Genomic DNA, 21,487 nt, shown 5'->3' with positions numbered 1-21,487 from the left:
GACGCCGCCTGAGACAGCGGTGGTCAGACCAGGACACCCGCGGGCCAGGGACCCAGGCGCTGTCCCCGCCGGCCCGTCTACATGAGACCCGTCCACCAGTCCAGGTTTTGTACATTTATTCTTCTAATAACAAAACCATACAAAGCCAAGGCAGCTACAGAACCCCATGGGCCCTGACCAGAGGCTCACAGGCTTCCTCGAGGCTCAGTGTGGACAGGGGTGCATGCAGCCGAGTCCCCACCCCCACAGCCGCACAAGGTCTAGGTCATGGGTACAGGGTAGGGGTCCCAGGGGTCCCAGGGCCGTGCCTCCACCCCCGACACGAGCGGGACCAAGGGCCAGAGAGATGGGTTTCGCCACTGACCCTGGTGCAGACCTACGGCGGGCGAGTATGGACTCCCCGAGCCCGGTGTGTTGGTTTGGCACACGCTCTGGCCATGGTCACTCTGACGCAACAAGGACCCTCCGTGCCACACAACGGCGCCTCAGAAGCATCTGGACACACACACTCAGCCTCCACCCAACCTGAAATCTAGGGACCTGGCCGACTTCCCTGGGGGTCCAAGGAAGCCAGGAAGAGCCCAGGACGCAGCCATGGGCTTGTTCACAGAACCAGTCTCCTTACAGACATCCCGAATTATCACTGGAGAACCCCGAGGTGCTTTCATGAGTAAGTACACTGCGCAGTGAGGCCCGGGCACAATGACCACGACTGTCGACAGCCTCGGACCATCCCAACAGCCCCTAGTGCCCTGCACATGGCTGTCACATCCTGTGTGCTGGCCAGAGGGGACAGGCATGGGAAGACAGGCACACGGGCTCCGGTTCAAGTCCCCCAGGACCTCACGCAGCCCCGCAGCCCCGCAGCCCCTCCCTGGAGCCTGGTACGTGGCGATGGAGGGTGACGGGTGTGTGTATGCCGGTCGGGGAGCCGTGGGGTGACTGCGCAGAACCGGGCACGGTCGCCTGTGCAGGACGTGGCTCACACATCCCAGCTGCAAACCCAGCCTGGGCCTCTGTCCCTCAGGCAGCTTCCTGTACCCGGAACTCCCAGAACAGCCCATGCTTGAGGACCACCCGCGTCCTCCTGTAGACGCTCCTGCAACGGGCAGGCATGCTGACCAAGGCCACCCAGCTGAGCCCGAACGGACGGCTCTCCTCGGCCGTAACTTACAGGAACACAGACGGGCACTCACAGGGACAGGCACTGAGGAGGCTGACCGAGGGACTGAGGCCCTCCGCCACCTTCCTGAACAGACCCGTGGCCCAAGACGACCGTAAGTCTGAGCGGGATTTCTGGTGAACGTCCTGGGTGGGGCAGAACTTAACCGTAACCATAGCAACCAGGTAGGTCTGGCCACAGAAACCACTTTTGGAACCCACAGTCTGAGCGTGTGGCCAGTGTTACTGGTCCTGTTCCGCGTCATCGTGAGCCTCCCTCGGGGACGCACGGCATGCTGAGGGCATCCACGCCTCCCCTCCACACGAGGAAATCTCTGCAGCTGCGTGCTGGCTCTTGGCCTAGGGAGCAGAGCTGTGGGGCTAATCTGGAAACTTCTGCAGGAAGCCACATGTGGCGCGATCCCCAGCCTGCCCAGTGTGCTGCGGGGTGGGCTGAGGGTCAGGAGTAGATGGTGACCACCTCCCGGCCACTGCCCCGGACCAGAAGGACTCTGTCAAGCCCCTCGGTCAGGACCTCGAGGAACTCCATATCTGGGGTGACCCGAGTTAAGGACACAGCTGGCTGTGCCTATGGCACTCCCCGGCAGAGAGATCAGCACATGGGAACAGGGCCCCACCACGCAGCCTGCGACGCCAACCCCAACCCACCACGGGCCACAGCCAGGCGCCCCACAGATGCTCAGGGTCAGCGGCTCCCCCGCCCGCCCAACTGGGAGTGGGAGGCCGCTCGCACCCTGGGGCTCCGGGAGCAGACAGAAGAGTCTGCCAAGAACTCAACCAGCCTGCCAGTCCCAGTCTGGTCACCAACCAGGCGCAGAGTCCTCCAGCTTGTGGTCACATCAAGGCTCGAAGCCCAGGAGCCACCTGCTGGGCCCCTCCCCCACCTCCCGGTGTCCGAGGGGAGGGCAGGGGCGTTACCCCGGAGGACACACAGTTAAGGGCGGGAGCCCAGCCTCCGGGTAGAGCCAACCTGTGACCTCCAAGGTCAGGCCTGGCAGCCTCCACCCAACCAGGAGGGACCCCACCGGAGAGAGGCTGTGAGCTGGGGAACCACGGGTACTGGGACTTGTCTAGGACAAATGGGACCTGGGGCCCCACATCTCAAGGACGGCGTCCAGCATGGGAGCCGGCCAGACAGAGCTTGCAGCCAGCACTGAACCCGTCCCAGGCCCAGAGGTCCTCACTGTGCCGTGGCGGGTCGGGTCCGGGGTCAGGGATGTGGTGATGGGCCCCACGGTGGGCATTTCTGGCCAGGGCTCTGTGTCTGCGTTCTGCTCACTCGTGGTCTGAGGCCCTGCGTGTCCCAGGGTCTCCACTGAGGGTCTGAGTGGCCCAGGACACCCCACAGTTAACAGACACTCGAAACCAATCAAGAACCATTCACCTAGGGCCCCCAGATGCTGCTTTCTGGCACCCAGACCAGGGATGGGGGGCCAGTCTGCTCCCCATGACTCCGAGGTCACAGGTCCAGCCCACGCGTGGAAGCTCTGGGCCCCCTGCCCCTGCCCCCACCCAAGAACCCTCGAGCAAGAGAAGCTGCGCCCCACACGCCCCACCCATCCCCAGGCTGAGCACAAAGGATACAGTTCTCGTCCCCCTGACGGTTCCGGGGAGGCCCCGGCATGTTGAGCAGGACCAGCTGTGCACCCCGGGACCTGCTGAGGACAACCCCGTTGAGCTTCACGGCCGTGTGCATTCTCCGGACATTGGACTGGTTCCTGCAGGAGAGGGTCACCCAGGGCTCCAGCCCAGCCCCGGGGAAACACAGCAGTGCTGAGTCAAGTGGGGTCAGCTCCCCACAGAGACCCACGGGGGAGTAGCCTCCCCCGCCCAGGAGAGGGCTCTGGTCTCTCAATGTTCTTGGGGGGGCATCACCCAAACCCCAAGCTTCTGCAACTACGCATGTCCCCCATCGGACACTGCGTGTTGCTGGGCAGGAAGGGCTGTCACTCGTGCACCCCAGCCAGAAGGCCAGGCCCAGCCCTGCCGCGCACGTGGCCTTGAGCTAAGCTCCCCAACAGAGCACACAGGGGCTTCTCACTGGTCCCAACAGGGGCGGGAGTCCCAGGAGACCCCCAATGCATCACGCAAAAACAGGCCAGGGGTCCCGTCAGAAATGAAGCCATGAGGGTCCACACCGGGTCTTGGCCACCTGGACGCTGCTGCCCTCGGCAGGGGAGGGATGGACAAGCCTTCTAACCCCTTGTCACATGCTTCCTGCCCCTCGACCTCACCAACTGCGTGGTTCTGCGCACCTGGCCACGCAGGCCAAGTGCTCGCTGTGCACCAACGGTCCTCCAGGCGTGCCGGGCAGACTCCTGACGGCTGCCCGCACTCCCTGGCGCTCAGGCACCCAGGGGGCCTCGTCCTGGTCTATCCCACGTGCACCACACGGCTACGGCTCCCCGCGGTGCTGAGCGTGTCCCAGGAAGCACTCAGGAGACGCTGCCATGGGGGCCGACTGCCCCCTGAGCTGGAGAACCCTGGGAATTCTGCCGGTTCCCGGGGGAGCCGCACGACAGGATCCACGGGCCCAGCTGCAGCCCTGCCGAGAGCAGCTCACTGCGCCCGACTCCGGACGGGCGGACAGAGGCCACTGCACAGTGTTCGTCGGGGAGGCCACACCCGGTCACCGGCTCGGCCATACACACCCGTCACAACCACCAATTCCCAGGAGGAAAACAGGAAGCCGGACCCCCTCTGTCCAGTTTCTCCTGATAAAATTACAGACTGGGCACCTGTCCACGGCACAATCAGGGACCTTCCGTTACAAGAAGCACGAGTTAGCTGCCTGGATAGACCACAATTACCACTGTTTGGGGACAAGAGCCTCTCCAGAAATGAGCATCTGTGATACAGAAGGGTCCCTTACGGCCAAAAATCTGAGAACACATATAATCTTAAAATCAGGGGTTTGGGTCTGGCTCGAAGGGCCCTTGACTCCAGGATGACGTGCCCTGTTGAGGTCACAAGGGTGCGGAGATGGCCAGCATGGCCCTCGTGCTTCCAGAAGCCAGCAGGAACCTGCTTCCGCTCCTGGCAGCCGGCCGAGAAACCACCAAGTAAGGGGACTGGTCCCCCTCGCACTGAATGTGACATCGCAGCACTTTCAAAACAGCCTCCAAGTGGACTCTGGGGGTGCTGGGCCGCCTGGGGGGGGCCGGTGGGGGCCGCGGCGGATGAGCAGCTGTGTGCACAGAGGCCCCAGAGCACAGCCAACCACCCCGCCCATCAGTCCCGTGCCACCTTACAGGCCAACCTCTGCTCCTCCTGAAGCTTCCCCCAGCCGAGCCCTCAACCAGGAGCCCCCACGGACCCCGGCGACAGCGTCAGCAGGCCCCCAGCTCACACGGTGCTCTAGGGAAGAAACCCTGTGCTTTTGTTCCCTTGAGGGTTCACGCAGGGAGCGCGCCTGGCTTGCAGGCGACCAGAGCAGACGGGGAACCAGGCGCCCGCCCACCCTCCAGATCCCGCCACACGCACGGCTTCACGCGCTCCACGCCCACATGCGCCCATCTGCGGGGTGCGTGCTCCACGGGGGCTCCAAGGGCTACAGAAGGAAGGGCAGCCACCCACCGCCCCTCCGCAGGGGACACGACTGCAGGTGCTGGGGGCAGGGGCACGGCAGCCTCAGGCAGGTCCCCCGCGGGCCCGCCCAGCTGACCCCGCCGTCGAAGCGTGCACGCGGTCCGCCCACGCCCCTCCTCATGCCCCAGCCAGCAGCTTCCTGGGTGAAGAGGACCCAGGGCTGCAAGCAGGAGGTTCTGCCCCCCCAAAGCGGAGAGACTACCCACATGCTCCAGCTCTGGGGACACTCAGCACCCCAGATGCGGACGGAGCCGCCAAGCGCACCCACTCTCTGCTCCAGCGCCGGCTCAGGACCCGCCCTCCTCACGACACCGTCGGTGCCCTCCTGGCAGCGTGGAGCCCGGCTGTGCCCTGAGCCGTCGGGACAGACGGGAGCCAGCGACGGCCCAACTCCGCCCCAGGCACATGCACACATGCACACACGCACACACGGCTGCACACGCGTGCACACATGCTTCACAAGAGCCACGGGGGCTGAGCATGCGAGGGAGCAGGTCCGAGAAGCACCCTAAATAAGCGAGAGCACTTACAGGCTTCCCCATTCTCTAGGCAGGAGAGAAAACACAAAGAACTGGTCACTTCGGGAGTGGACGTGAGGAACGCTTGTGAACACCGGGCACATCCCCGCTGCCTCCCCCAGCCCTCCTGGTCCTTCTCCGGGAGGGGGCCTGACCCTCAGGGCCCTCCCCCTACCTGGGCCAGCCCTGGTGGTGCCACGGGCCGAACTCTGACCCCCATGGGCAGCTGCACAGATGGCGGGGTCACAGCTGGGAGTCCCCAGCCCCCATGAGCCCTGACCGCCAGCTGCTGGGACCCAGCAGAAGCAGACGCGGGGACCCCCGTGAATGCTGTCCCCGGGAAGTGCCTGCAGCCAGTGATCTTGAACCGTGAACCCTCCCATCCCCAGCCCCCGGGGCCCGTGGGCCAACACTCACGGCTTCAGGCTGAAGAGGTCCTTGAACCCGGAAACGCCCGGCTCCTTGTTCTTGTACTTCTCCGCAATCAGCTTCTCCTTGGTCCAGGTCATCTGCACCTTGTCTGGGGTGGACGGGGCCTGGGTTCTGGTGACCACCACGGCATGGGATGCGGTATTCCTGTCGTGGATGAGCTGAGCCTGGCGGGAAAGCAGGGCACGGGGACAGGACCCATCTGTGACCTCTGCGCTCTCACTCACTCCCAAGACGACACAGGAGGAGGCGATGCCAGGACCCAGGGAGCAGCCCTCCCTCGCAGGGGACACGATGCCACTCCCGCCACTGGTCCCCCTCCCCTGGGCACCAAACTCAGCCCTCTTCCTGCCTCAGCTTGGAGGGCCACGGAGAACAGCCCACGCCGCCGTGGCAACACGAGGGAACACCTGCCCCCGAAGTCTGTACTTTATACAGCGCCACACACACAACCGCCTGACCTGTCCATCTGTCCCTTGGTCCTTTGTTCCCGCTTTTCCGTCCACCCACCTCCCATCGCCCCCGCCCCCCACCCCCCACCCCCTCACTCGTCAACAGCACAGGCAAAGTCAGGGCGCCCCGGTCCCGGGTGGGGCAGGCGCGGGATGAGGACGCTGGCGTCGCCAGGACAGGCTGGACAGGCCACGTGCAAACAAGACCACGACCCAGAGGTGCACAGAGGCGGTTGGGGCCGAGGGGATGACAGGAACCAGGACAGAGAAACCGTGGGGTGACGTAAGGGAGGTCCAGGACGGCGCCCGGAGGAGGCCTCAGCAGGCTGGCGCTCGGGCTCACCGTGGCTCCCGGCCAGACGAGCGACAGGAGGGAGGAGGGAGGCCAAGTGGGGGCCGCTGCGGTTTGGGCAGGAGCAGGGCTGGGATGGCCAGAGGACACTGACTCCGAGCAGACCCGTGTTGAGTGGACAGGGGCCCCGACCCTAGCCTGGGTGTGGATCACAGGGGCCCGGGAGCACACGGGCAGGGAGAGGTGGCAGGGGCAGAACCGAGCCTACCAGACATTCAGAAAACCAGGTGCGGGGACAGACAGGTCCCGGGGCCCCCAAGACCTGGTCCTGTAGGTCAGGCCTACGCGGTACGGCTGGGCACTCCAAGGACGCGGCTGGGGGGGGCTTTCGCCGCCGTGTGTGCGTGGGGTACCAGGCGCCCATCCCCACCCTGCACGCACCTCTCTCTCCTGCTCCGTCTTGGACAGCTGCATCTGCTTCAGCATCTGGGACCGCTGCTCCATCAACAGCGTCTTCTCGTACGTGAACGCCGAAATGTCGCTTTCAACCTTGGCAGTGGGGGAAGCGCACAAGCGAACATGTGCTCGGGCTCCCGAGCGCTTCCGCAAACGTCCGAGCTGCACCCAGTGTCTCCCGCCCCCACCCATGTCCGCGGCTGCACCTGGTGCCTGTGCCGGCTGCCCCCCGCCCTCAGCCCCAGTGGCCCCTGAATGGTGCATGTGGGTGACCACCATAGCTGCACCCATGTCTGCTCCTTCGTCCACTCCCGACGTGCGTCACAGCCCGTGGGAACCCCACACCAATGTGCACCCCACCCCATCCCACATGCAGGAGGCACCACGACGGACAGACGCCGTCTTTTGCACAGGGCAACCAACGGCCTGCACAGGATATGCCTGGCGCTGGGTGTACCCGGGGACCACAGGGCCAGGATCCTCTCCAGCCCCTGGCCTGATCCTAGGCAGGTGGCCCTGAGTCCTCCTCCCTGTCCTGGGTGGGGTCGGTGTCGGGCGAGCACCACCTCAGCCCTCTTTGGCCCGAGGGCATGGAGTGCCCTGAGACCCTCCGCGGAGCTCCGAGCTCCGGTCCAGCAGGGCCACCCACCATGATCTGGCTCCCGTGCCACAAACGTGAGGGGAGGGGCTCTGACATGTCGTTCCTGCATCAGTCCACCTTACTGAACTCAGTATCTTCTCGGGTCTTCCAGAGAGTTGCGGGACATCGTCCGCACAAACATATCCTGCCTCCGACACTTGGGCTCCAGCACCAGCTTTCCAGAAAGGGAGATGGGCATGGGCAGCCGCCTACTGCCGACCTCTGGGGACATTCGCGGGGGCTGGTTGTGGCCCAGGAAACCAACTCTGCCGGCCAGAGAGCCACAGACCCGGACTCCCCAGGAGCTCCGTACGAGATCTGCGAACTCCGCTCGTTGGGAAGCAGGTGTTAACGAGAAGCCCAAACCCTTCCCTGCCCACACGCCCTGGTTCAGACGGGTTTTTCTAGTCACGCTGACCAGAGCCATCTCCCTCATTAGGGGCTCCGGCTGGCATTCGACACTGGCCTCCCCTTCACCAAGGGGCTCCCTGCCTCCCAAGAACAGCGCCCTGGGCCCCCGCTATCCACGGAGGTGGGCGGGCTGTGCAGGTGAGCAGGGCCCGGGGTGGAGGCTGGTCCAGAAGCAGCGCAGGGACCCTGCCCGCCTCCCAGTGGAAGGACCTGGAGAGGCAGGTTCCAGCCACGGTTTGCTCACGGCTCCCACAGCCATGTGTGGCCTCGTGCGGCAGGACAATGGCCCCGACTCACGAAAATAATTAACCCGCAAATAATTAACGCACCAAGTACAACTTGGGAACCTGAGTGAAACCAGCAGCTTTAAAACCCAACTACAGGGCGCCCGGGGGGCTGCAGGGAAGCGTCTGCCTTCGGCTCGGGTCCCGGTCCCGGGGTCCTGGGGTCGGGCCCTGCATCAAGGAGTCTGCCTCTCTCTCTTCTCCCTGCCCGTGCTGCCTCGCCATCTCCCTGCCCGTGCTGCCTCGCCAACTGTCTCTCAAGTAAAAAAAATCTAAGTCTTAAAAATTAAAAGAACAACCACCGTTACTGTAAAATCACGCGAGTTCATGCCCCACGCGATCCGGTCACACCCACCCCACGACTGCCTCCACCTCGGTCCTATCCAGCTCCCAGGACCCAACGTCACGAAAGACACTGAACACAGACAGGAAGGGCTGGCAAAGTGACAGCAAGGGGCAGAGGGGCATGGAGCCACCTCGAAGACGCCTATGAGATCCCGGCAGCACAGCGCAACAGAACTACCACATGGTCCAGTGTAAGGCCTGGTGTGGGGAGGTCGCGTGAGTGCACGTGGACATGACCAGGGGAGACACCCTGAGAGACGCTGCTGGCAGGAGAGCACGCCCCTGCCCCAGGGGGCCCGCTCCAGGGCACCGTCTACAGGCGGGGACACTGGGAATTTGCAGACCAAGAGCCAGGACCACAGGTTCACGACCTGCGATGGGCTGGCTGCCACGGCTGCCACGGTTGCCCGCAGGACACGCTGAGGAGGGTGCGTCCCTTCAGGATCCCTCTGCCCTAAACCCGTCAGCCCAGGGCAGCCCTGAGCCCGGCCAGGGTACACAAGGCGCCACAGCTCTGCAAACTGGCCCAGAGGAGCCGGGGAGCGTGGGTCGCGGCCAGCGCATGAGGGCAGCGGGCTTGGAACCCCTGGGAACCCCGCAGACCGCCTCACCATCTCCACCACCTCCACCTCCGCGCTGATCCTCAGGTGGTACAGGAACATCTGCAGGTCCTTCTTCATCTGGATGCTGTTGTCGTCCACCTGGGCCACCGTGAAGATGCGCATGCGGCACTTCCTCCACACCTGCGGGCGGGGCGGGGCGGGGCGGGGCGGGGCGGGGCGGGGGGGGGCGGGGGCGGGGGCGGGGTTGGCATCCACGCGGCTGGCGAGCCCCGCCCCCCGCCGCAGACCCCGCCCCCAACCAGTCCCGCCCCCTGCAGACCCCGCCCCCAACCAGTCCCGCCCCCGCAGACCCTGCCCCCAACCAGTCCCGCCCCCCGCAGACCCCGCCCCCAATCAGTCCCGCCCCCCACAGACCCCGCCCCCGGCCTGCCGTGGGACCCCGCCCCCGTCCGCCCCGGCCCCGCCCACCTTGTGCTGCCGCAGCAGGAAGGGCAGCAGCATGAGCAGGCCCCCGTCGTGCACGACCCACCACACGTCGATGTCCCCGTCGCTGAAGCGCTCCTGGTTTTGCGGAAACAGGTCCACGTTTTTGGCCACGAGCAGGGCCTGCTGGGCCGCCGTCGTGTCTCGGACGGTTTCTGTGGAGAGGCAGGTCGCCCATGGACTGGCGGGCTCCGGCCGGCAGGGGAGGCCGGCGAGGCCACCGGGTCCCCGTGAAGCCCCAACTGGCCGCACGCTGAAGGCAGCCCACCCCGGCCGGCCACGGTGCCCCCGGCCCGAGAGCGGCGGGACCCCCGGGGATCCGCACACCGCAGGGCTGGCCCAAACCACGGGGCGCTCTCGCTCGGGACCCCACGTGGCCCACGGGCCTGAGCGCAGTACCCACCCACGAAGTTCTTCCAGGAGAAGGTGTTGTCCTCCTGCTTCCAGGACTCGGGCCAGGCCATGAGCACCGTGTTGTGCCTCATGCCCCCCAGGCCGGCCGACTGAATCAAGTGGGACATGCCGTCCCTCAGGCTGGAGGACACCACCAGCTGGCAGAAGCCCTTGGTCTTCTCCACGCCCATCAGAGAGCGGATGTTCTGGGGAGACAAGCTGGGTGGGTGCCTTCTCGGGAAACTGGGGGGCCAACCGCATGTGGCCCCAGCCTCCGGAAGACCACCTCGCTCGTACCCCCAGGGGGCGGGACGAACTCCCCCTCCCCCACACGCTGGCTGGTCCATGAGCCAGCTCCACGGAGGCCACATCCTAGCAGGAACCAGCCTGGCCCTTCCCCGAGAAGCGCCCGCTCAGCCAGCAGGGACACCAAACAACAGAGGGCAAAGTGGGGAACAAGGTCAGGCCCGGCCAGAGGCTGCCACTTATACAGCGGAATGAATGCCATGTGCCCCCCCACCCAGCGGAGATGCTCCTGGTCAGTCCGGGAGTCGGGCCAGGTGGCAAGCCTGGGTCCTCGTCCCGAGACAGCCACTGCTCCAACAGGCTCACGGACGGGGCTCCCCTCCCCTCGGGGACACCGTATCTGGGGTGAAACCCAGCTGGACCACCTCACACATGCTCTCTAGACTCCCGACGCGGGGACAGGGCCAAGACACAGCAGAGCGGGGCCACAGGAGTCCCTCAGACGTGCTCACACAGACTGCCAGGTGCACCAGAAAATGGGAATCTGGCGCAGACTCCGGAGTCCACGCCACCACTGACCCCACAACGTCCCCCTACAAACAATCCCGTGGCAAACGCGACGAGTCCACGGGCTACTTACCACACCGCTCACACGCAGAGACCCCAGAAACCCTCCCAGCACAAGCGCAGGGGCCTCGAGGCACAGAAGCCCGGACATGCACACAACCCAGGCCGTGAAGCTGACGCCAATACACGCGGCCCTCACGGGGGAAACCGGCGTCTCACGGCAACGCCGCGGGAAACACGATTTTGTGGGCAAACCAGAGACGTCCGGGACTGTGCGTGTGCACGGACAGCAGTCCCTGGTCTCAGGGGGAACGGACAGGGAATGCAGCCACACCACAAGTGACCCAGGCCGCGGACTCGCCACACCCCCACAGCTGCCCAGAACAGCCCCCGCGTGGAGAGCTGCAGCCTGCGACCCCACGGCCCTCGTGCTCCGAACCGATGCCATGGCCTCTCGCACCCCGCGGCGGCTTGGGGCCGGCGCTCGTCGCCACACGCACGAGGCCATCCACGTGGCCAAGGCACCAAGTGAAGTGGCCATCCCGCCCAAGGACAATGTCTGAACCCACAGCTGTGGTCAGCAACCGCCAGGCCAGAGCCCACGGGCTTAGGGTCCCGCGGAGAACGCCAGAGCTTCGGGGACATGGAGCAGCACCGACCACCCGGGACCGGGCTAAACCCGCAAGCCGGCGGCGCAAGGAGCTGGCTGTCTGGCGGAGGGCGGTGTCAGGAGGGCTGCACACCACCGCCCTGCACACCCTGCTTAGACCCAAGGAGCTTCTGGCTGCAGCCTGATTGGACACACTGACGTGGGGACACAGCAGCCCACTCCGACACGGGGCAGCTCCACCATCCACCGACAGGGACGCACCCGAGAGCAAGAGACTGAGCTGCGCTGCCTGCACGGTGAGAGGGGAGTGCGGGCCAGCAGGGGACAGAGTGCAGGCCGGGCTGTGTGGGGGGACAGGGGAGCGGGCCGGTGGGCGGACGTCGCCAGGGCCAGGGCCTCGAGCCTGCGGACGCTCCGCCCCACGTCTCCACGGGGCAGTCCTGACAGAACCCAGAAACCACGGTCCTCCATGAACCCAGACGGCCAACACACAAGGCCGTGCTCAGCAGCGTAGAGCCTCAGACGTGCAGACCCTGCCGGTCCGACCTCCCTGCGCAGGGCAGGCAGAAGACGCCTCCCTCACCTGCTCACCGTCCCCTCCCTGCTGGCCGGCCCCACCGCGCCTGCCCACCTCCTCGGCCCGCTGGGCCTCCGTGTGCTTGTCCAGGTAGGTGCCCTCCAGCACGGAGCCCACGATGGTCAGGCCCTTGCCGGCCTTGAGCTGGGCGGTGAGCGACAGGAGGCGGGGGTGCTTCACGCGCTGCTCCTCGTCAAGGCTCAGCATGACCAGCACCTGGGGCCTGTGGTCGGGGCGACGGTCACCCCGTGCTCTCCAGCAGGGGACAGCCCAGCCCATCTCCGGGCGCCTCTCAGCACAGATCTCCCCCATCCTCCCAGAAGCACGGACACGCAGCTGGCGGCCCACACGCTTACTTCCTTCCTTGGCAGGACCCCAGGGAGGGCAACTCATCCCGTGCCCCACCTACCACACTACCTGGGTCTGGCCTGGTGCCCAGAGGCACGCTGACCACGCCCCGGCCCACCACTGTGAAGTGAAGGAAGGTGCTAGAAGCTCTCGAAATAACCACTCCCCAAAAAGCAGCAGCAATGACTTCTGTCTCTGAAGCGTAATGCTACTAGAGACGACACTCCGTGCCTTCACAGGGCGTGAGGCCGGTCGGGGAGACTGGGGCGCTCACCTCCAGTTCTTGGTGTGGGGGGGGCCATGCTCCACACGCAGCAGGGCATAGTGGGCTGCATTTAGGGACAGTCCCCTGATGCCATCACCCCACTCCTTCTCGGCCCTGTGAGGAAGGGGCAGCAGTGAGGTACTCGGGAAGGGACCCGAGGGCCAGGACCCAGAGCTTTACTGGACCACAGGCCTCCTGGGGCAGCCTCCCGGAGCAGCCAGCGTGGGGTCTGTGTGGACACGGGGACACTGACAAGCGCAGCTGGCTCGGTGGCCCTGGCCTCACCGGGAGTGGTCACATCGTGACACTCCTTGACCAGCCTGGGAAGAGCTGGAGGGGGCCTCCAGGCAGTGGCCAGGACCCCTCTGACCCCGCCCCCTGGAGAAATGCCCCAGGGATGGACCGGTGTGCTGGGATGTGCTCTGGGATGCACTTTTGGGAATCCTGAAATCCATCACACGCCCCTTCTCTCGATGGATGGATTTCGAAGTTCTCGGAAGTGTCACAAATACCAAGGAATCCATTCAAAGTAACAAACGTGGGTCTCCCCCGCTGGGACAGAAGCATGCGGCTGGACAGAGCGGCCCAGCTGGGCCCTGGGACAGGGGTCTGACTCCCATGGTGAGGGTCCCCAATCCCCTGGGCTATGCTGACCCCATGGGGACACCCCGCACCTGCCCCCCCACGCCAGGCGATGCACAGCCCACGCAGACACCCCGCAGGGAGCCTGGCCCCGGCCGCGGCGCTCACCCGCGGTACTCGATGTACTTGTAGATGCAGCCGGCGATGAGCATGGCGACGAGAGCGTAGTACCAAGAGCAGATGAACATGAGCGCGAGGCACAGGCTCATGCCCAGGAAAGACAGCGCCCTAGAAGGACAGAGTTGCACGCCTGCCACGCCCAGGACCCCTTGACGAGGACCCCACTCAGCTATGAAAAGGCGGCAGCAGTGACGGCGATGACCACGTGCCCCCTGCCCCCCTTCCCAGGGCGCTCGAGCACCCCACGGGCCACAACGCACAGCAGGCTTCCCACATCCGCTACGCACCCTGGTGGCACGGAGACCGAGCAGCCCACGGTAGCAGGTGCTGAGGCTGGCCCCCAGCGGGGACCTCGGCCCACTGGATGCTCAAGGGACCTGGGTGACCCACACGGGCCCTGGGTCCTCCCCAGCTTGGCTGCGGCCGGTTCTACAGAGACCATCAGGGCCCCCGTGGCCGGCGGACGTGCTCACCAGTGGTAGTATCTGAAGCGTGGGCGCCAGTTAGGCGTTCGCAGCAGGGTCTGCACGGCGCAGGCCAGGTTCACAAACATGTAGCACATGAGGAAAAACCTGGAGGCACAACGCCAGGACCACAGAAGCCAGGTCAGGTCCCACGGTCCCAGCCTGCAGGAACCATGTGGTCTTCCCAACCCCCACCACAGCACAACCCCTCTCATCCCCCTCCTGCCCCCCTCCCATCCACAGCACCGTTCCACGAGGGCCACGTGGCTCCCACGACCGTGTGCATCCCCTCTCCTCAGAGCAGGGCCACATACACCTCCTTGTGGACGAGCAGCAGCCCCACCTCCATGGCCCGTCCCCTCACACCTCCTGCTGGGCCCGCAGCCACTCACATGGACAGGATGGGGGCCACGCTGTCCAGGGAGGCGATCAGGACGCCCGTCTCGCAGATGAGAGCCGTGAGCAGCAGGGCCCACGTGGGCTCCCCATTGGCCTTCCCATGGCCAAACACCTGCAGAGAGAGAGCAGGTGGGCTGCGGGCACGGGACAGATGTCACGGGAGCAACAACCCGCATTCCCGAAGCCCAGCATCTCACGTGCAGCCAGCCCCAGCATGGCTTGGACAGGACGGAGCTTCCTGGACCCTCCCCAGCCCAGGCAGCAGGAAAACCCAGCATCTAGAACCACCACCAGGCCTCCCAGCGCTCAGACTGGGGGTGAAGGTGACCCCTGCATGTGCCGGAGGGCAGCTTCCCGGGCATCCTAAGGCCAGCCTCCCAAGGGGAGATGCAGGGTCCCCATGGCACAGGTACTCAGGAAAACTCCATGAGGCCCCCCCCCCTGCAAGGGGCCTGGACCCTTCTCCATGGCCACAGGGCAGGACCGTGTGGAGGCCACGCCTGTCTCTAGGACTCCAGCTTCCAACGCTTTTCTAGCACAGTCCCTGCTGCCTGGGGGCTTTGGGGAGGGGCCTGCAGAGCACACTGCAGACACACATGTAAGGGCCCCAGAAACAAACATGGGGGGTGGGGCACAGGGGACACCACAACTGCCACCTCCCCTCCTGAGAGCGATGCCCGATCCAGGGTCCCGGGGCAGCCAGCACGTGACCTTGTCTGCGCCCAAGCCCACGGATGGGAACTGTGGAGTCCGCTGGAACCTTCCCGGGAGCAGAGGCGAGGACTGCACCCCAGCGCGGGGAGACCGGCCCCACACCCAGATAACAACCCCAGAGCCCCCAGAGAAACCCCGGCCCCAGCCCCTCAAAAGGGACTCGACTTGTGTTTGCAGATGTGAGCTTTACAGTGACTCAGCCCGCTGGGGCAGCCCTAATCCAGATGACCGCGTCCTTGTGAGAAGAGGCAGAGATAGAAGCACAGGAAGGCCAGGTGCAGACCAGGGGCAGGTGGTGTCTATACACCAGAGACAAACTGGCCTTGCCCACACCTGCGTCTGGAACTTCCTGCTCCCAGAATGTGAGCAAATCCTGTGTTGTCTGAGCCCTACCTGTGGCCTTTGGGGCCCCAAGACACTAAGGCCTCGGCCCCTCGAGCTCATTCCAGAAGCCTCTGTCCTCAGGGGAGGACACTGCATCCCAGCAGGATGGACGCTGGCCCTGCAGGAGGCGGGGGCTCCCCGGGTTGCTCCCACAGCCCTGGGGGAGAAGGGCCATTCCCTGCCCCGCTCCCACACGCACCTGCACCCTCAGCCCGTGACCACCTGGGGCAGGGCTGCCGGGCGGGCAGTGGGGATGCAGGTCTGTCTGTTAACCGTGAAGCACGAGCTCGGCACACACTCAAGACCCGGAGACTCACCCCTTCCCGCGGGGCCCTGCTCACTGGCCGGCCGCCCGGCTCACCTGCAGGAAGGGGATGATGCCGTCACGGGCGATCGCTTGCAGCAGGCGCGGTGCCCCCGTGAGGCTCTGCAGGCCGGCCCCGCAGGTCGAGAAGAAGGAGCCGATGACGATGACCCAGGGGGACGGCCAGGCCAGCATGCCAATGACCAGCTTCCCCTGCAGGGCCTCCCCAAACCTACAGGCGGGCAGACTTTCAGATACCAGCCGAAAACATAAACGCCCTCCCACGTTTTGAGCCCGAATGAGGGCACTACCACCCTAACAGCCCTCTCTCACGAGCAGGGAACCACATCGCTCCCGAGAACAGGCGCCGGCACAGCCCTGTTGTCTGGGACAGCACAGAAGCCCCCAAGCTCTCAGGGAGAGCGCTCCCCCGCTCCAGGCTGAAGCAGGACAGGACACACACTGCGAGGCGAACAGAAGCCCCCAAGAGGGCCACAGGGCTTCCTGCTCCCCGCTCAAAGCCTCAAATCCTGGGGAAGGTCCCAAGGTCAACGCTACCACCCTCTACGAGAACCAGATGCTGACCCGAAGCTTGCAGACGTGGCAAACACAAACCAACATACTTATCTCGTAAGACCACGCCTTCGATGCAGGCCCCGAAGAGCACGATGCAGGACAGGTCTGCGGCGGGGGTCAAGGAAACAGCGGACCGACGTCACCCACAAAGCCCTGGCTGCAGACGCGCCCGGACCGGCCCATCCCCCTCCCGCCCCCGCCCAGCGCACCGCTGTGACCCCACAGCCCTCGGAGGGACTTCGTCACGGCCCCGCCCTGACTGCCGTGGGTCAGGCTGCACACAGCCCGTGGCATCACCGCCATGGGTGCCCAGAAGAGACAGCGCCAGCCGCATGCCACCACCGTGACCATGCACGGGCCCCACGCACCACGCCCGCAGTCACGGGTCACCGCCACATCAGCTTCGATGACACGGGGGCTATCCACGGTTTACAAAGAACGGCTCGTGCGCGGCCGGCCGAGACAGTGGCGTCCCCGTGGCGTCTTCGCTGTCCTCCAGCGGGCAGACGCCGGCCGGCTCCTCCCCCCGGCGACAGCGGGCAGAGGATGGGCTCCGGCCCCTTGGCCCCTCTGAGGATACAAATGAAGGATGTCGTCACGATGGCCAGGATGGTCCCTGTGGGGATCGACTTCTGGGCGTCCCTGAGGTCCCCAGACCGGTTCGAGCCCGCCATGATACCTACAGAAACCGCCGAAGGGCCTACAGTGACCACAAACCCGCCAAATACTGCCCGCCAAGCCACAACTCACGGGGAGGGTGCTGCGGGACTGAAGAGACGCACTGGGAACCTGCACCCGCCCCTGCGCCGTGGCGTTCAGGCTCGTGGAGGGGAAGCCCAGGCAGCGGCCAGAGGGCCCAGCAGAGGCCAGGCACGTGGATGGCTGCAGGCACCAGGCCACGCAGGGGCCGCTGAAGGGCATCCCGGTGGGGGTGAGGCACCAGGGAACGCCAAGGGTTGTCCCAGAACGTCAGCGGACTGTCGCGTAAGGATGACCCGAGGGTCCACGTGGAGCCACCACGGTCTGCGACTTTGAGTGACACCACTCCATGTGGGGTGCTCAGGACAAAGCTCCTTCCTGCACCCCAATCAGCATGCGGGGCGCAGAGACCCCAAGGCCCGCTGCCTATGGGACCGGGGCAGGTGTGCACCACAGAGGGACAGGGCGGGGCCTCACCGGTCACGGAGGGGAAGTAGATGCCGACCAGCATGGTGAAGTAGGTCATGATGTCAGTGAGGACGTAGGGCAGGCCGCTGGTCCTGCTCTCCTCCAGCACGGACACCGACGGCGAGCCCCTCCTCTCCACCAACGCTCCCTTGTCCGCGTACGTGCTCCACAGGTTATCTGCAAGCAACAGGCCAGTGGTAAGATTCCAGAAGGCGGCAGAGGCCAACAGCCGACCAGATCCCACGGGCTTCCACCCAACGGGAAGAGACACGACCTGTCCCAGAAGAACCAGACAAGCCCCGTCATCCCCACCACGACCCCGTGTGCACCCGGCAGCAAACCCTGAGGAAGGAAGGGTCGGCTGCCTGTGGCCCCACGCGGAACCCCAGGGCGCTCACCCAGCAGGACGCCACTGGCCACGCCAGGGATGCCCTGGATCTCCGTGAGGTTGTTCTGGACGAAGTACTCGTCACAGGTGGCGTTGGGCATGGAGGTGTTGCAGAAGAGGCCCCAGAGCGCGGTGGGCACTGTGCCGTTGTTGGCAACGTGGAACTTGGCACACACGTCGAAGCCGCGTCTGGACAAGGTACGGTTCCCCAGCAGACAGACCCTAAGCGGGGGGGTCTGGTGTGAGGGGCGCACGGGCCCTTCTCGGGCCACTGGCATTGGGCGCAGCAAAGCCACTTCTGTCACTCCGCCCTGGGCGCCGGGAAGGCCCCGTGGGCTGTGCGGGGCAGGGGCCGCAGCAGGACCCCAGTGTTCCCTCACAACCCTGCTCCTGTGCCAGGCTCGGCCCAGTGCGGTGCAGAGCTCGGCGCAAGCTGGGGCGTCTGATGCCAGCATTTCCCTCCGCACAAGGAGCCCGGGGGATCGGCGCTGACCACCACCCAGCTGGCCAGTCCCCTGCAGCGTCAGCCCTGTGTCTGTGGGACCCACATGCCAGCCTGACAGACCACAGCCCGCGCCCCTGCTCTGTGACCTTAGCCCCCTTCCTTGGGACTCGGGCTCCACCTCCAGAGGACAGACAGGAGAACCACCCATGGGGGTTCCTGGGAGGACCAGGGGGCACCCCACGAGGAGCTCAGGGCTGCCTGACTGCCCTTGGGGTCAGCAGCTCCCGGTCACCTTGACCGTCACCAGACCCACCCACCCGTGCACACAGCACAGCCACACAAGAAGCCTGTGGGCTCATCCCAGAGCCGGGCCAGAGCAGGGCCGTCCGCACCCCCAGCACTGCCGCCCAGACTGCCCACACGGTCATCGGCGCACAGGAGGCTGGAGAACTCGCTGCCCGAGCCCCAGACTCACGGGACGTCTGGTGGGTCGAAGGCGGACTTGATGACGCCGGCGTAGATGGAGAGAATGGACAGCACCACGCAGGCCAGGAACACCAGGGCCAGCTTATTGACGTACTTGACGCCCACGAAGACCACCATGGCCATGAGCGCCAGCGTGCATGTCCCGTACACACGCATGTTGTGGAGCATGGCTGCGGCCTCGCCTTCCGCGGTCTCCGCCTGGACGATGGCCGCACTGGGGGAGATGTAGGTCTGCGGAGCACGGAGGGCGTCATGGAGGGCTGCCAGCCACCCACACCTGGACGGTGGCCCCCAGGGCCGGTGCCTGTCTGCAGGGCTGGGCCCTCCCCGGCTGTGGGCCCACCTGCCCGGACGCATTGACAGTGGGCCCGGGACAGCGGAGAGACATGGACGGCTCAGAGACGCTGCCCCTGCCGCCCATGTTGTGGAGGCCAGCCCCTGGGCAGCACCCTCAGCTCACCTTGCAGGCCGGGGGCCACCACGACCTAACAACCTGAGAGTGAGCTCGTCTCTGCGGGGGCCCTACTGTGTGCGTGCCACAGGACGGACGGATTCCTTGCTGAGGAGCCGTCTCCTGGCCGGCCCTCCACTCGGGCCTGCAGCCCATCACACACCCGGATGTCAGCCTGGCAAGAGCCCTGGCAGCCGAACCGAAGGGCAGCGGGGGGGCCCTGGGTCACTGCTACCAGCCATGGCCCAGCATGGAGAGTGAGGCAGCCAAGGGACTGACCTTGGGTCAGTGCCATCATCCATGGCCCGACCAAGAGAGGGACGCAGCCAGGCCCCCTGAGAGCCCAAAGAGGCAGGTGTCAGAGTGAGGGGACCGGCTGTGGGGGCCCGTGTGCCTCAGGAGGGACCCCTCGGGTCCGGAAAACTACCCCAAAACAAGAACTTACCAAAAAAATCTCAATGGTCCCCAAAATATACATGGCCCCGGCGAAGGTCGTGCCCAGGTAGAAGCAGAGGCCCACGGCGCCCCCGAACTCAGGCCCCAAAGACCGCGATATCATGTAGTATGAGCCGCCGGCTGCCAACGGGACAGGGAGCAGCGGTTGGCGTCACCCCCTCTACCGTGATGCCCGCCCTGAGCCCCACACCGCGGTTCTGTGTGCTCTGCCTCATAAAGGCCACGAGGTTTGTGGCTGCTGGGCACCATCTGCACCAGAGCACGGCTGAGCCCAGACCCCCAAGGCCAGGCAGCTTGGCCAGTGGACGGGGACACGGCCACTGTGGATCCACACCGGCCACACGGGTGGCCTCCCCAGAACCTGGAGGCACAGCACAGTCCCCGCACCATCTGCACCAGAGCACGGCTGAGCCCAGACCCCCAAGGCCAGGCAGCTTGGCCAGTGGACGGGGACACGGCCACTGTGGATCCACACCGGCCACACGGGTGGCCTCCCCAGAACCTGGAGGCACAGCACAGTCCCTCCCTGTCCTGGCCTGCAGCTCCCGCTCACCCAAGCCCCCGCAGTCCCTACAGGCAGCCGGGCCTCCAGGGCTCCGAAGCCAAGACAGCAACCCACAGACCGAAAGCTGTCCCTGCCCACAGTGGCACTTTGGCTGGTTTCTAAATAACAAGGGTCTGGGAGAAATTAACGCCAGGACCAGGAGCAGGAAGCACCTCCGACCACGGAGCTGATGCGAGATTTCAGAAGGAAGCGCCGTCCCCACGGGGGCAGAGTCCCACCATCATAGCAGCTCTGAGCGCGAGGTCAGGCACCGGGGACAAGGGTGCGCCTTGGTCTTAGGATGGCCCATAGTGCCCTTGGGGAAGACACCCAGCACCCAAAGCACCAGCTCTCGGTGTGTCTGTGCGCCGCTGAGAGCTGGGGACCCAAGAGCACCTCCGCCTGGGTGCAGGGTCCCTGAGGACGGGGCATCCGGGAGAGCTGGCTGTGCTGAGGGTGTCCCCAGCCCACCTGCCTCTCCACAACTCTGCCAGCCAGACGTGAGGTCTGTGCTCCGGGCTGGCTGGCAGGCGGGTGAGGGCACGGGCTCACTGGGGCTCACTGGGGCAGAATGCCGGCCGCCTCAGCAGAGGCCACCGGTCGGGTTCCCAGCAGGGCTCAACTCGGGACCCCACGCAGCCTGCCCTAGCGCCCTTACCTGGGACCACGCCGTTGGTGGCGATGGCACTCATGGAGATGGCAGTCAGCATCGTCTGCAAAGACACAGGGGATCCTCTCAGAAGAGAGGCCACTTTGGGACCACACCTGGCCCCATCACAGATGGGCTGTCCCACAGGCAGGAAGACGGGCTCCAGGACGCTCAGGGCTAGCCTTGTTTCCCCTCGGCCCCCAAAGCTGAGCTCCTACAGGACACCCAGGAGTACCTCACTCGGGACCCCACCTGGAATCAAGGCTGGGCACCCGTCCGCCGCAAGTACAGGGGACCGTGTCTGGGCACTGTGGGGTATGGGGAACCTGTCTGCGTGCTTACCCACCGTGGGGTATGTGGGGGACCCCATCTGGGTGCCCGCTGCCCGGGAGTGCATGGGGGACCTCATCAGAGCACCTGCTCTGAACAATGGATGCAGAACATCCGAGCTGTCCCGGGGGGCTGCCTCTAGCTCCCAGCCCGGCTCAGGAAGTGGCCCCAGCACAGGCTGGTGGGCAGTTTGCAACCGAAAGGCTGGAAGGAACGGCCTCGGGAAAGCTCAGGGCCTCAGTGATCTCTGCGGTCCTGCCGGATACAGCCTTGGCCGCGGGTCCTAGCGGGCGTGCCTGCTCTCTTAAGACGTCCCTGG

General features: G+C 65.6%; 1 protein-coding gene across 6 annotated transcripts in view; it reads right to left on the bottom strand.

The window, feature by feature from the left end:
- Positions 1 to 99: 99 nt before the first annotated feature.
- Positions 100 to 21,487, bottom strand: part of SLC12A7 (solute carrier family 12 member 7) — a 67,849-nt gene continuing 46,461 nt past the window's right edge. For 4 of the 6 annotated variants that reach the window (XM_045089247.1, XM_045089254.1, XM_045089265.1 and 1 more), the window contains exons 5-25: positions 20,848 to 20,902; positions 19,635 to 19,765; positions 18,728 to 18,969; positions 17,818 to 18,029; positions 17,429 to 17,596; positions 16,833 to 16,931; positions 16,300 to 16,357; positions 15,734 to 15,908; positions 14,268 to 14,386; positions 13,885 to 13,983; positions 13,400 to 13,519; positions 12,659 to 12,763; positions 12,091 to 12,259; positions 10,047 to 10,242; positions 9,629 to 9,798; positions 9,209 to 9,340; positions 6,903 to 7,010; positions 5,706 to 5,884; positions 5,301 to 5,315; positions 2,767 to 2,900; positions 100 to 1,713 (exon numbers count right to left, since the gene is read on the bottom strand). In XM_045089247.1, coding sequence (XP_044945182.1) covers positions 1,622 to 1,713; positions 2,767 to 2,900; positions 5,301 to 5,315; positions 5,706 to 5,884; positions 6,903 to 7,010; positions 9,209 to 9,340; positions 9,629 to 9,798; positions 10,047 to 10,242; positions 12,091 to 12,259; positions 12,659 to 12,763; positions 13,400 to 13,519; positions 13,885 to 13,983; positions 14,268 to 14,386; positions 15,734 to 15,908; positions 16,300 to 16,357; positions 16,833 to 16,931; positions 17,429 to 17,596; positions 17,818 to 18,029; positions 18,728 to 18,969; positions 19,635 to 19,765; positions 20,848 to 20,902 — 2,778 coding nt within the window. In that variant the 3' untranslated portion in view covers positions 100 to 1,621. The remainder of the gene's footprint in view (positions 1,714 to 2,766; positions 2,901 to 5,300; positions 5,316 to 5,705; positions 5,885 to 6,902; positions 7,011 to 9,208; positions 9,341 to 9,628; positions 9,799 to 10,046; positions 10,243 to 12,090; positions 12,260 to 12,658; positions 12,764 to 13,399; positions 13,520 to 13,884; positions 13,984 to 14,267; positions 14,387 to 15,733; positions 15,909 to 16,299; positions 16,358 to 16,832; positions 16,932 to 17,428; positions 17,597 to 17,817; positions 18,030 to 18,727; positions 18,970 to 19,634; positions 19,766 to 20,847; positions 20,903 to 21,487) is intronic. The other 2 variants (XM_045089249.1, XM_045089258.1) reach the window with 1 other exon arrangement.

Source organism: Mustela putorius, unplaced genomic scaffold (assembly GCF_011764305.1).
Source record: "Mustela putorius furo isolate JIRA1106 unplaced genomic scaffold, ASM1176430v1.1 tig00000107_pilon_pilon_pilon, whole genome shotgun sequence".
Lineage (NCBI taxonomy): Eukaryota > Metazoa > Chordata > Mammalia > Carnivora > Mustelidae > Mustela > Mustela putorius.
This window is presented reverse-complemented; position numbering and strand designations above follow the sequence as displayed.